The sequence below is a fragment of the Suillus bovinus genome (genome assembly GCF_016758785.1).
Source record: "Suillus bovinus strain UH-Sbo-P2 chromosome Unknown EDB93scaffold_22, whole genome shotgun sequence".
In the NCBI taxonomy this organism is placed as follows: Eukaryota; Fungi; Basidiomycota; class Agaricomycetes; order Boletales; family Suillaceae; genus Suillus; species Suillus bovinus.
Window position 1 is genome coordinate 18,973 of NW_024542078.1, and position 12,852 is coordinate 31,824.

General features: G+C 47.6%; 5 protein-coding genes across 5 annotated transcripts; 3 read left to right on the top strand and 2 right to left on the bottom strand.

Moving 5' to 3' along the window:
• Positions 1 to 82: 82 nt before the first annotated feature.
• EDB93DRAFT_1083928 (uncharacterized protein) lies at positions 83 to 1,337 on the top strand (the record flags this gene model as incomplete). The annotated part of the gene is made up of 7 exons (XM_041445794.1): positions 83 to 167; positions 220 to 440; positions 494 to 554; positions 604 to 688; positions 739 to 808; positions 860 to 996; positions 1,055 to 1,337. 7 exons carry the CDS (start codon positions 83 to 85, stop codon positions 1,335 to 1,337), a joined length of 942 nt encoding a protein of 313 aa, XP_041308381.1.
• Positions 1,338 to 1,505: 168 nt separating this feature from the next.
• On the bottom strand, positions 1,506 to 2,960 carry EDB93DRAFT_325767 (uncharacterized protein). The gene is made up of 6 exons (XM_041456094.1): positions 2,553 to 2,960; positions 2,400 to 2,499; positions 2,321 to 2,349; positions 2,117 to 2,270; positions 1,831 to 2,062; positions 1,506 to 1,771 (listed from the first exon to the last, which is right to left on the bottom strand). The coding sequence occupies exons 1-6, from the start codon at positions 2,885 to 2,887 to the stop codon at positions 1,623 to 1,625; spliced, it is 999 nt and encodes a 332-aa protein (XP_041308382.1). The 5' UTR covers positions 2,888 to 2,960; the 3' UTR covers positions 1,506 to 1,622.
• A 36-nt stretch (positions 2,961 to 2,996) lies between these two features.
• EDB93DRAFT_325852 (adaptin N terminal region-domain-containing protein) lies at positions 2,997 to 5,840 on the top strand. The gene is made up of 10 exons (XM_041456096.1): positions 2,997 to 3,129; positions 3,185 to 3,290; positions 3,351 to 3,413; positions 3,462 to 3,538; positions 3,590 to 3,954; positions 4,006 to 4,220; positions 4,274 to 4,487; positions 4,538 to 4,895; positions 4,948 to 5,253; positions 5,309 to 5,840. The coding sequence occupies exons 1-10, from the start codon at positions 3,076 to 3,078 to the stop codon at positions 5,735 to 5,737; spliced, it is 2,187 nt and encodes a 728-aa protein (XP_041308383.1). The 5' UTR covers positions 2,997 to 3,075; the 3' UTR covers positions 5,738 to 5,840.
• EDB93DRAFT_325899 (uncharacterized protein) lies at positions 5,789 to 7,153 on the bottom strand. Its single transcript, XM_041456097.1, has 4 exons — positions 6,632 to 7,153; positions 6,444 to 6,581; positions 5,964 to 6,389; positions 5,789 to 5,911 (listed from the first exon to the last, which is right to left on the bottom strand). Exons 1-4 carry the CDS (start codon positions 6,890 to 6,892, stop codon positions 5,840 to 5,842), a joined length of 897 nt encoding a protein of 298 aa, XP_041308384.1. The 5' UTR covers positions 6,893 to 7,153; the 3' UTR covers positions 5,789 to 5,839.
• A 772-nt stretch (positions 7,154 to 7,925) lies between these two features.
• On the top strand, positions 7,926 to 10,679 carry EDB93DRAFT_1240183 (uncharacterized protein; the record flags this gene model as incomplete). The annotated part of the gene is made up of 9 exons (XM_041451727.1): positions 7,926 to 8,085; positions 8,145 to 8,272; positions 8,298 to 8,301; positions 8,359 to 8,538; positions 8,590 to 8,814; positions 8,871 to 9,467; positions 9,514 to 9,807; positions 9,866 to 10,225; positions 10,282 to 10,679. 9 exons carry the CDS (start codon positions 7,926 to 7,928, stop codon positions 10,677 to 10,679), a joined length of 2,346 nt encoding a protein of 781 aa, XP_041308385.1.
• Between the last annotated feature and the right edge of the window lie 2,173 nt (positions 10,680 to 12,852).

Genomic DNA, 12,852 nt, shown 5'->3' on the forward strand with positions numbered 1-12,852 from the left:
CAGCAGTACGTCCAGCATGAGCGAGTCCAGTACCATATGCAGCGATACGACAACTTCGACTCCCGATGTCACGTCCACTGCCATGAACACCTACTCCACACCCGCGTACGGCCCAGGCAGTTATGGAGGGGGCGGCAGTGGTTCGGGTTATCAAAACTGCATGCAGAGTGAGTTTACACGAGCTTGAGCCAGTGACGACATGCTAATACCTCTATTTAGTGTGTGCTGCATCTTATGGCGCTCCTATGATGGCATCCTCTTCATGGTCCGCTCCCCCCGCCACAACTAGTGGTTCTGGTTGCACACACACCGTTATTGTTGCTCCTACACAGGGCGTTCTACGTTATGTACCTTTCGCCATCAATGCATCTGTTGGTGACACAGTTGCATTTGTCTGGAATGCCAACAAACACACTGTTACAAAGTCATCCGAACTGGCGGTAAGTGTGTTCATGAATATCGATTTCGAATGGATATTCATTACGCCTTTCAGATCTGTAATAAGACTTTGGACATGCCATTTGCTTCTGGGGTGCAGAATAAGAGCTTCGTTTGTAGGTGTCTGGAGCCAGAAATTTTGATGAAGATTGACCAGCATCTTAGTCACCCAAAAGGTCAACGACACCAATACAACATTCTTCTACTGCGGAGTCCCCGGACATTGTCAGAAAGGAATGTTCGGTATCATGTATGGTTCTTTCTTGTTTGATGTGATAGTTATCTGATTCGTGACCTCAGAAACCCTCCTAATGCTTTAATGGGTAGCAACTCATCAGTCTCCGGTATGATGCCTGTCATGGCTTCAAACGTGAGCACTGGCCATATATATATTTGATTCCCTAATCTCAATTGCCACCAGAGCTCGAATATGACTGCGATGATTCAGTACACTCAGATGGCGACGGCGAACAATACCATGGCTGGAAATTGGGGTGGAAGCATCGACATGAGTGGCATGCCTTCATCGTCCTATCAATATATGCTCGAAAATGTGATGTCAGTTTTTGATTTTCTCTCGTGCCACCTGTCATGACCCTTACGCATCCTGCACAAGGTATACGCGAACCTTCTTGGCCGCCAACCCGGAAGTTTTGTCAGCAGACGGCGTTGTCAACCTGTCTAGCGCGGGAACCACACCACTTATAGTTCCAAATGACATCACCGCCGCTGCCGTCAATTCCTCTGCATACCCTGGATCCTCCACTTCCGGATCACCGACTACAGGGGCTTCTAGCAGCAGCAGCCCTTCAACAACATCGACAAGTGGTGCCAGAAGCCTCGGTTCATCAAGCATTCTCGCCAGCATCGTTGTCGTCTCCCTTGCGTTCATCCTATGAATGTCCCATAGTGGCTGGACTTGAAGTTGGCCATCTTCATATTTTCTTTTAATTGTGCTCATGTGGCAGACTGTTCGTCCTCTTATGCTACGCCTCGCGCGCATTAGAGTGATGCTGTTCACTGTAAGCTTTTTTTCTTCAGCCAGGCGCTGCATTTTGTTTCGAACCATACTTTAACTCTGCTATCTTTGCGTAGAGATACAGAAGTGGAGTAGTTATAGAGAAGTTGGAATCCAAATGAAGTCGGATTATATCGCTTAAATGCCATAAGAAATCGAAATCCAGCTAAAAGCCGAATATATCGTCGATCTCGTCTCGTTTCTCCTTGACCTTCTTCGATTGTCTTTGGCCAGCAGGAGTAGATGATATCTTCCGTTTTGTCGCAATCTTCTCTTTTCGAGCGGACAATGTGGCAACAGCGACTTTTTCTATCACTGACAGCTCCAACTCATTAGATGCAATGTTGCAGACACGTCGTGAGGTTGCAACATACCGACTGCAGCTTGCAAGTCTATGCTCCCAGCGTTTTTCATAACGGCTCTAGCATCGGCTGGTGTGGATGATGGTAGGTCAAGCGTCTCCTCTCTGGTAATAGCAGAGCCAAAATCCTCCGGGGGGACATCTGGATCGATGGTAGGAGCCGGCTGGCCACTCTGACGAGATAAAAGACGTTCCGACGTCTTGGAAGTCTTCGATCCAGCTATGAAACTCGGCTTGTGGTTCGGCTAGGAGCTCACAGTTAGAATCAAACAATGACTGGTAGAGATGGACCAAATTACATCGATAACACTCAGTATGCGATCACAAACAGCCTCGTAGTCTCGGACACAATCACCCATTTCAGCCGACAAAGCCGCCATTCTCGAAGCAAGTCCAGCAAATAGTACAATTAGGTGAATGAATGCACCAGATTGCATTGCAAGGGAGAAATGGCTTTACAAGGCACTAAGCAATCAGAGATGCACAGATTGCCAATGACTTACTAATAAGCTTCTCGAACTCGCTCGGATGTCTGTGAACAACCATCATTAGGGCTACGTACAGTAGTATCTGTTCACTCACTTTAAGTATCAAGCAAGAATACGCTTTAAACCTCTCAGTGATGAAAGATACATATGACCGACTTGGAATATGATTCCAAGACCCTCGCATCAGTTTTTCGCTGCAAGTGCTCGATCACTTCATCTCATTCGCAGGGCGAATAAAAAATCACACCTCTGAATAACGGTGGCGCCATAGAATGATGCTCTAAGGAGGTTCGCATCCTCGGTCATATTGGCTTCTAGCAGCCGCCAACCATAACGTCTAATCTCCGAGATGCGTTTGAAGAACAAGGCCGCTCGATGTTGATTTTTACTTCTGTAGTAAAGCCTTTCAAGCACTTGCATTTCATCCTTGTAGCTGGCGAGAGCGGCTTGCAACCGACGTGAATATGCTTTCAAATCTTTGAGAATGCCGTCAACAGTAGAGTGCAAAGAATTGTCGAGGGAGGCTCTTTCTAAAAAAGAAGTAGCTGTTGGAACACAACTGCGCGCGCGTCGTGCATCCATTTCGAGCCTAGGATAGTTTAGCAAAGTTTTCTGAAGTCATTTGTAGTCACCGGAAGCAAAATGTGAGTGACAGTATTACGTATACAAATTTCTGGAAGGGCGTTAACCAAGTAGTACTAAATACCACTTTGGGTTTCTTCAATCCGCTGAGTAGCAATTACAACAGCTGCTCAGAGGACCAGTCTGCGATGTCCACACAACACGGTCAAGATGCCAAGTTCTTCCAGCGCGGGAAGATCGAGGTACGGCACTCCTAGATGGGTCGACAGGAACTCAGTGACGAACTTGATCATGTAGGAGTTCCGCGCTGAGCTGCAAGCCGCAGAGGCAAAGGATAAGAAGTACCAGAAACGAAAGACCGTCTTGAAGAAGATTGTAGCAAACATCACGATGGGAAATGACAGTGAGTAATCAAAAATCACGGTATCACTCGCTCATGTATACTACGCGGCATGTATCCCAGTGTCACCTCTATTTCACGACGTAATTCAATGCATTGGAACCCCGCTATTAGAGATTAAGAAGAGTGGGTGGACATGTCCCTATGGTGAATATCATGCTGATGCTACAATAGTGGTATACCTTTTCCTCGTCAGCTATGGGCGCTCGAAACCAGATCAGATACACCTCGTCATTCCTAGTTTCCTACAGGTATTGAGTTCACATTTGTCGTGTCTGTCTCGTTGTTCTAATGTGTTATAGGACTGTAACGATCGTAATCCTCTCATACGAGCACTCGCAATCCGAACAATGTCCTATATTCCCATACCTGTGGTCACAGAAGCACTCGGTGATCAACTACGACATTGTCTCAAAGATCGTGACCCATATGTTCGCAAGACTGCTGCTATATGTGTAGCAAAGGTCTATACTGCTGACCCTCGCAAAGCCGAGCGTAAAGGCTTCGTTGAACTTCTAAGAGACATGTTAATTGACGAGAACGCAACTGTGGTTGCAAACGCTGTGGCGGCATTGTCGGAAATTGGAGATCGTCAAGACGGCGTCATATTCAAGCTTAACTTAACCATTGCAAACAAACTCCTCGGGGCATTAGGCGAGAGCTCTGAGTGAGTTTTTACCCACTACTACCCTACAGAGACTTACGATTGGTTTTCAAGATGGGGTCAAATTTATATCCTTGATTCTTTGTTGCGTTATGTACCAGAGCAGCACGCAGATGCCGAAATGATGGCTGAACGTGTGATAGTACAATTACAGCATGCCAATTCTGCCGTGGTGCTGACGACCATCAAAGTCCTACTGTATTTGATGAATTACATAGGTGATCGCCGATTGATAGACTATATCTGCAGAAAGATGGGCCCTCCACTTGGTGAGTGCGATTCTGAGTTTTCTGGACTACAGGAATTAACAGCGTACTTCAAGTTACATTACTTTCCTCTGGTCCTGAGGTCCAATATGTCGCCCTTCGAAATATTTTGTTGATCATTCAGCGGCGACCTGCCGTTCTCAAGAACGATGTCAAGGCCTTCTTCTGCAAATACAACGATCCAATATATGTCAAGCTTGCCAAGCTTGAGATAATGTACCGCCTTGCTCGGGAAGAAAATGCCCGAGAGGTTTTAGCTGAGCTAGAAGAGTGCGTTAATATGTTATCTTGCGTCAACGTGCACTAAATAGCTGCCGCAGGTATGCTTCAGAGGTGGACGTTGATTTCGTCCGGAAGGCTGTCCGATCGATAGGTCGTCTCGCTATCAAAGTGGAACCTGCTGCAGACAAGTGCATAGAATCATTACTCAAGCTCATCGAGACAAAAGTGACATATGTCGTCCAAGAGGCAGTAATCGTCACCAAAGATATTTTCCGAAGGTACCCTGGGAAGTACGAGGGCATCATTCCAAAACTTTGTGAAAACCTTGATGCGTTGGATGAACCCGAGGCAAAAGCTGCCATGGTATGGATATTGGGGCAATTTGCAGACAAAATAGACAACGCCGATGAACTTTTGGATGACCTCGTGTACAGCTTCCTGGATGAACCAGCTGAGGTGCGTATAGCTTCCTGTTTCACTCCCAAACTTTCTGAGACACCTCTGTCAGGTCCAACTCGCACATCTCACAGCTGTTGTAAAGCTTTTCATTTACAAGCCCCAATCTGAGGTTACGAAATCGCTTGTTCACAAAGTTTTAAAGTGGGCAACGGAAGATATTGATAACCCTGACTTGCGAGATCGTGGTTTCATGTATTGGCGTATGCTTGCGATGAATCCGGCGGTGGCTGCAGAGATTGTACTTTCAGAAAAGCCTGCCATCACGACTGATTCAGATCGCATGGATCGTGGGGCTCTCGACCAACTCTTACTGCATACTGGCACACTCGGAAGCATATATCACAAAAATCCAGAGGTGACAACGTCTGACATCCTTATTCATCACTTCCGACTCATGTATGCGATCACAGACATTCATACGAAACGCAGCAGGTAGGGCACTAGTTGACAGCCCTGCGTTGAATGCAAACTCCAGGGCGGTGCTCGTTTCCCTAGCGCGACCACAACTTCCACCACTGTCCATTAGTGTATCAGGTCCTGGTCCTGTCGAACCTACGCGACCATCACAACCTAGTGAAACAGCAAACCATGTACCTCTACCGACTATTATGGAATCCTCAAGGAGTGATGAAAGGGATTTACTAGATATTGAGGGTGATGATGGCGCGGGTGGCGACAGCGGAGATGGGTACCCGGAAGGTGATGATGATGGCCCGGTCACCAAAGCCGCAGATCCATATGCTTCCTTGGGTGGTGCATTTGGTGGTTACGTGACAGATGTACCACAACCTGTGGTAGACGGGAGTCGTGGCGGTGATCTAGACGACTTACTACTCTAACAGCTTTGCATTTTGTTTAATCGTTTATACACCCGCATGGACAAGGATCGGTTGAGTATTCCGTACCCCTTCAAAATATAAATGGGATATCACGTATGTGAATCAAGAGAATGCGGACTGAATCCTGCCAGCCACTTGTGCAATGGTAGTTTTGGGTCGTAAAGAGTTGTAGTGCTGAGGAAGGATGATCAGCATGTACCGTCCCTTATGAAATATGGAAGCATACCTCCCCTAGCCCATACATCCTTCTATGGAAACTGATACGAGCTACCTTAGAAAACGGCCGAGGTGACGGACCCGGGTTGTGTTCAACAATCCGGGGAACACCACCCTGCACGACATGTATGGGAACATTATATGCTCGACTGAGTGCCAGGATCTCTGGTTCTCCACCCCAGGCACCGGTGTCCTTGATCGTCATACAGTACTGCTCGAATTGTTGTGGGGTCATGAAGCCTGTACTTGTTGCGCCAACGCCATCTTCGCCAAACGCGGATGGCAGGAAAGGCAGGAAGTCGTCTGGGTGAGTATAGATAAAGTTTGATGCAGCAGCGCGGACGGTGACGTAGTTGGCTTGGTTGGGAGGAAGTATGTTAAGGAGTGCTAGCTGGTCCGCCACGGCAGAGAAAAGACAATGACCATCCGGTGGTATCTGTCGACGAGGTTTTGGTGGGGTTTATTGATACTGAGGAACGTCTTGCCTCACCTCATGCGTCTGTACCCCAAGCTTGTCGCATGTCTCCTTAATTGATATCTCTTCTTCCTTTGCTTCCCTCTCCAGTCTTGCGTCTGCTTCCGGATCAATAGGTGCATGATTCTGAGCCAAGGCTGCCGCCTTTTTCGCCTGCTAAACGTTAATATGTGATCGGTGAAGGGTCCTGAATAGATATTCACCTGTCGCGCTTCATGTCGGCTCCTACTATCCTGCTTTTTCTTGGCCGGTCGAGAATTGTCTTTAGCTGTATTCTCTTGATGTTCTTGAATCTCTAGCAACACGGTAGCTGATTGTTGCTGTACAGTCTGGTTCCGGGAGTCGAGCTCTGCAAGCAGGTCGTCTACGAGTTGATCATTGTCCTCGGTTTGGGCCTGATCTGGAGTGCTGCTTTGTGATGGAGAGACGAACTTCTTGATTTTGTTCTTTCTTGAACCTGCCATGATTTCTTGCTGCTGCAAGTACTGTTCAGAGTGGAAAGGTGGAGCTTGTTGGTCACCGAAATCCAACGCTCCAAGCAAGACCAAAGTAGAATTGGGATCTAATCTTATCTACTAAAGACCCGGAAACTGCACTCGAAAACTCCTACGTTGTAGATGCACGGTAGATAGTTACCACTCGCCTTCCTAACACATCCACAGAGAAGAAGGTCTTACACCTGGAGTACACGGGAACTGTGGTAAATGTATATGAGGCGCTCGAGTAATATCCCACGCTTACCTTCTCCCACTTCATCTCCGTCTCAGTACTTCCGAGTCTTAGTTCAAATTGGCACCGTTTATTATGATATTGTTTCGAGCGCACATAGTTACACCGCCTTTCGCTTCTTGTTGACACTGCAAGAACACAGGACGTGCAGTGCTGGCTGCACGCAGGACACGTCGGAGCCAGCGAGGCTGAGGATCAGAACGATCATGATGTGAAATGATGCGTCAATATTAATGATATCAAGCTGTTCGCGCCCAGCCGCAGTCTAGTTCACGTACGCGCACACGATGATCAGAAGAGGGTTTTTCAACACGAACAAGACTTGAATCAAGTTACTGTTGTAATGGCTTAGTGTACAAGTCTACACTCACATTAATATTATTATTATTGGCGGAGTGATCTAATTAGAGTACGAACACATTACTATATGAACGAAGCAGAGGTGAGGCCTAGTGAGACTAGGCTGAAAAAATACGCATAGCCTCAGCTGAAACGGTGACATTGAATCGGAGTTCGATGGAATCGTTGGATGTACTGAATGCTGTAGTCAAGTGCTGTATGACAGTGACTTGAGTTGCAGGTGCACTGCCACACTAGATCAGTCTTTCAACTTATGGCGAGCTAAGCGGTTTCCCTCGGTTCACTCTATCTGATCAGCTTTCGACCCAAGTAGGCGATTTTTACTGCAGTTAAAAATCCCTTCATTTAGTACATCAAGCACCCGATACACCACACCACCTTTGCCATCCTCCAAGGTCTATCAGACATATGGACACTCTTCCGATATCCCTGACTTGCGCTCAGTGCGCTCGGAAGTTGGGTGATCTCGTAGCGCAACTCCCTGTCAATGACATCGAAGAAACATACAAAGAAGTAGAGTTGACCGCCCAACAATTAGCAAACGGGCTTCGTGTTCGAGATGGTCCTGGTGAGAGTGATATGTTTACATCGCACGCAGCTCAGGGGAAATTTATGCGCTACTGACAGATGACAATCACACGATGTTGGGAAAAACTTTGTTACCTCAGAATCTCACTACTTTACTCAGCAGCGCGTTGAACGGGGCGCTTATCCCGAGTGCTAGTCGTACAGCACCTGTCTTCGAGATTCTTCGTGTTAGGCGCGAACCTTTGCGTGGAGCATGGTGAGTTTTGTTTCTCAACTGCTTCTCGTGATAGCATACTAAACAAGCTGTGTTAAGACCAGAACCGGGGGCACCTCCTCGAGGCAGGTTTCCCCCAGGCTGTCGTATCCTTACTTGAAGGCTACACAGACACTCTTCCCGAGGAACCTCAAGCGGATCCGTTTCCTATGTCTATTGCACATTTACAAGTTGTGAAGACTGCTGTCGGAGTCTTGCTGAATGCTACATTGACATATGGCATGTTGCATTCTTACATTAATCGCTGACAGTTATTGATTTGTTCTTTAGAACCAGTGAGAAACCGTCTCATATCCCTGGAGGTTGCGAAGACGATTTTCCGGCTATCCACAGCCATATACCCTCCCGCCGCATGGATGAGAACCACTTCCAACCTTCACCTTCCTGACACATCACCAACTGACATCACCTTTGATTGTATCGCCGAATCTTGGTCCATAAGAGCCGGATTATCGAGCTGGGCAGGAAGGTTGATATCAGAACTTCAAGATGATGGTACAATTGTTTCCTGATGTCATGCTTCTGCCATTCTCATCATTGTTTTGCTCTAGTACACCCTCTGTTCTCCCAAGAAGTGTTACCATATCTCGTCCAATCACTCATCGCCTTCACGCCACCACTCTTGGCTGCACCCCCACCCCCTCACTTCGCGGAACCTTCTCAGCTGCGGACGACTCTTCTCAATACAGATTTTGACCTTCTATCAGAATCATGCTCTCATCTCGAGTCATCAGCGCTTGACGTGGCGGACGTGCGTCTTTCGCTGGCACGTGGCTTTACATTTCCCGCAGAACACCATGGTGTTCCCTGTTTTTCCGCCATGCTCGATTTTGTTGAGAAGGGAAAATATCCTCCATTGTGGTATGTCCAGTCTGAGAATGGTCTGGAGGGCGGGGACATCAGTAAGAAAGAGAAGGCTTTCGATGATTGCAAGGCTGCCGTGATCAAGGCCGTCGTCGAAGTCTCTGGAGACGATAGGAATCTCGATTTACTGTGGGATGACTCAGACGAGGCGCAGCCGGGAGGAGAGTTTGTGTCACGAATGATCGACTGGATCAGAGCTTTCGTCAGCGGTGAGACTTCTGGCAATGGAAGAGATGACCTTGTCATTTGTGCCACTTTATCTCTGGGTAACATAACACGTGGAGGTCAGTAACAGACAGTAATGTGGATGACTGACTGACATTGGTTTAGAATCTCACTCAACGATTCTACTCTCTCAGCCACATGATATTGCTCGACTCCTCTCGTCGGATGCTCTGCTCGCTCCGTCCACTGACATCAAACTGAAGCATGGTGTCATTGGCTTATTAAAGCACTTGGCACAGTCCTCATCTCAGATGCCATTTAATCGTGCAGCTCTCAGCGCCGCTGGTGTCATCCAGCTCATACTCAGGAGCGGCGTTTGGGATGACAGAAGTGATTTCATGCTTGAAATAGTCCAGGTCAATGCGATCGGTGCTATAAAGCATTTGTGTAACAACAGTGGTAAGCGTTCATTTCTGACTTGCTTTTGTGGCAATTTAAAATAACTGGGTCCCCGCAGTGGATAACGCTTGCAACTTTATACTGGAACCCGTGGATAGCCAAGACCCTCCTTCGACAGGTCTGTCGCAGTTGCTTGCTCTTGTCAAGCGCTCCGACACAGTCGCGATCAAGAGCGAAGGTACACGAATTATCGTGAATCTGATCAGGTCGCTCTGGACGAGCGAGCGTAGAGATGAACTAATCAATGAGGAGGAGCTACGAGCTAGACAACAGAAGCGGATGAAAGCCATGGATGCCTTGCTCACTCCAGCGTGCGCAGAAGCCCTGGCTGCCCTTATCGGAAGAAGCGCCAAGCACATCATCCTCATCAATGAGGGCGTAGTGGCATCAAGTTTGCTGAGCATGCACCGCGACGGAGGTGAGCGAGGCGGATTTCTGATATTGACTGAAAAAATGACTAATGTTGCTGCATAGGTGCATTAGTTCTGAATGCTTTGACCGCTCCACTACCAGTGGAAGTGACGCCGTCTTCGATGGGGTCCGCCCCAGTGTCTACAACAGCTTCCACTAGCAGTGAAACGATGGACTCCCCGATCGTCTTTTCTCCAACGGGCGCACCCAGTAAGATACCATCCGTTCGATTTGCCCTTGATCAGCTCGTCGTCTCTTTAAAGAGCGAGTCTACTCCTGCCGAGGTCCGAACAAACATATGTGCGTTCTTAGGCCAGATCAGTAAGCGTGGAACCGGCGATCAACTTCAGAGGCTGAAAGATGCCACAAGACCAATTCTTGAAGAGTTGGTTAGTGTCCACGGACAAAGTATGCTTGGGAGTGCTGCGAGGAAGGTGTTGGACATGTGGATATCGGAGTGAACTGTGCTTGGAATATGAATGGAATGGTGGATGTTATCAGTGTATTTTTGTACGTTTTCTAGACAGTATGAGACGTATACGAGTTGCGTCGTCGGAGAAATACTTGGACGATCAAGAGTACTAGTTAAGTTGTTGGACACGTATGATAGTGTAAGCTAATGGATGCAGGGCCTTTAAAACAACCTACAAGCTGATATAGATGGGATCGTACTACTATCAGGAGGGTCGGGATGCGGAAACTGAGACGGGTACTTTCCACTACTCTGTCGCTTCACGATTTGTATGCTTTACCACTGATCGTACACTGTTTAGTTTGATGTGGTCTTTTCGCATTGTCCAGGCCTGCTCAAATTTTCATTTCCGCTAGGTTTACATAAATGTCTACTTCCAGGTCGGCGCGCATCAGGGGAGATAGTCGGGGCAGATGAAATTTACTGGGAGGCCAGGAACAATGTTCTAGGAAAGGAGCCGAAAAAATCAGACTAGTACGGCACAACTGATCTATGAGGTTCGTAGTAGATAATGAGACGTGTGCAAGAGTACTATTCAAAGGTCTAAAGTTCCAGGAGTAAAATGGAAAGCATGTAGGACGTTTCGGCCCAATATGAGTACGTGGGATGATTTATTCTGGGCCTTGTAAAGGAGAGTCAGGGATGGGATGATTGATCCGCTACTTCCGCTACCATACATGATAAGACCGTCACTCAACGTTCCTGCTTCGGCGTCTGGTTCGGCGTCTGGTTCTTCCAGGGGATGGGAGGGCAATTTGTTTAACTGATCAATGACAAAAAATCGTAAAGCTCTTGGATTTTCATTCAACGGGACAGGACTCACCAGCGCCAGTTGAGTAGGGTGATGCTATATTTATCACCATGTACTCGCCAAATGTATTGCCATTGAATACTACACTTTCACGACTATGGTCAACTGGACCTAGTGGTCTCGCTAAGGGAAACGGTAAGGAAGTGGGTCCTGCTGGTTGGGCGGCGACGTGTTCTTGCTTGGTTATGGCTTATTCAAATGGTTAGTAAGTGGCAAGTCGGACATGTGAAGACCTCACTGCAGCCATAACTGTTGCTCGAATTTATGTTGATCGTCACACCTTCGGCGATGTAGTTATTCTGTATGACAATCGGGCGGTTGATTGGATCTAGAGGTTGATTCGGTAGGGGTTTGTCGTCAGCCATCATGAAAGTATGACCAGAGATGAGACCCAGTTGAAGTGGTGGATGTTGTTGGGTGCAGACAAAGTCGGTACAGGCAGTTTTATCACAGCTCAGATAATCATAACTGCTGCATGGTCAAAGCAAGCCTTTGCGTGATTGCGTGAAGTCTCAGCCAACACATGCATAGCGACCACTGCCCTCGAGTTGTTAATGTCGCAGTTAGGTATCAAAAATGCATAAAAGACAGGCAAATAGTATGCGACATCACCGCTCGGCACCCTCCGGAAATTGGTAGAGAATACATTCAATAAGTCGCGGCGACCATGGGCACATGTATCAGTTTCCTCGTGTTTGTCATGAAGGTGGCTTATTACAGGCCTTCCTTTGAATCTGTCAAAAAGTTGTGCGAAAGTCCCCTAGTGAGAAGGTGTTATGGATGCCTATCAGTAAGCGGTCAGGTTCTCGTGAGTCAAGACGGAGATATGTTCCCCATGAGGTCAAAACGGCAATGTACCCCACGAGGTTTCCGTGAGTCAAAACGGCGATGTACCCCGAGGTTCTCGTGAGTGAAGACGGCAATGTGTTCCCCATGAGGTTTCCGTGAGTCAATACGGCAATGTACCCCACGAGGTTCTCGTAAGTCAAGAAGGCGAGGCTCTAAACCACGAGGGTTGCATGCATGATGCACATCACGAGGAGAGTCCGGCGCGTATCGGCGCGAGGTTGTAGATATCACCGGTATATCACGGTTTAGTAGCGCTCGGGAGGTGAAACAGGAAGAAGAGCACGGTTTGGTAGCGCTCGGGAGATGAAACAGGAAGAAGATGTAGTGAGCTCAAGCAACAGTGTAGAGGACCGCCACGAAAAGAACAGATACGAGGCATGCCGTTGCAAAAGATGGATGTCAATGGCTATGGCACAATGTTGGAATGCAAGAAACTTTGTAGAGTGTCGAGGTGCATGGAAAACAAGGGAGAAATCAGTAATTCCTCAGATCCTTTATATTC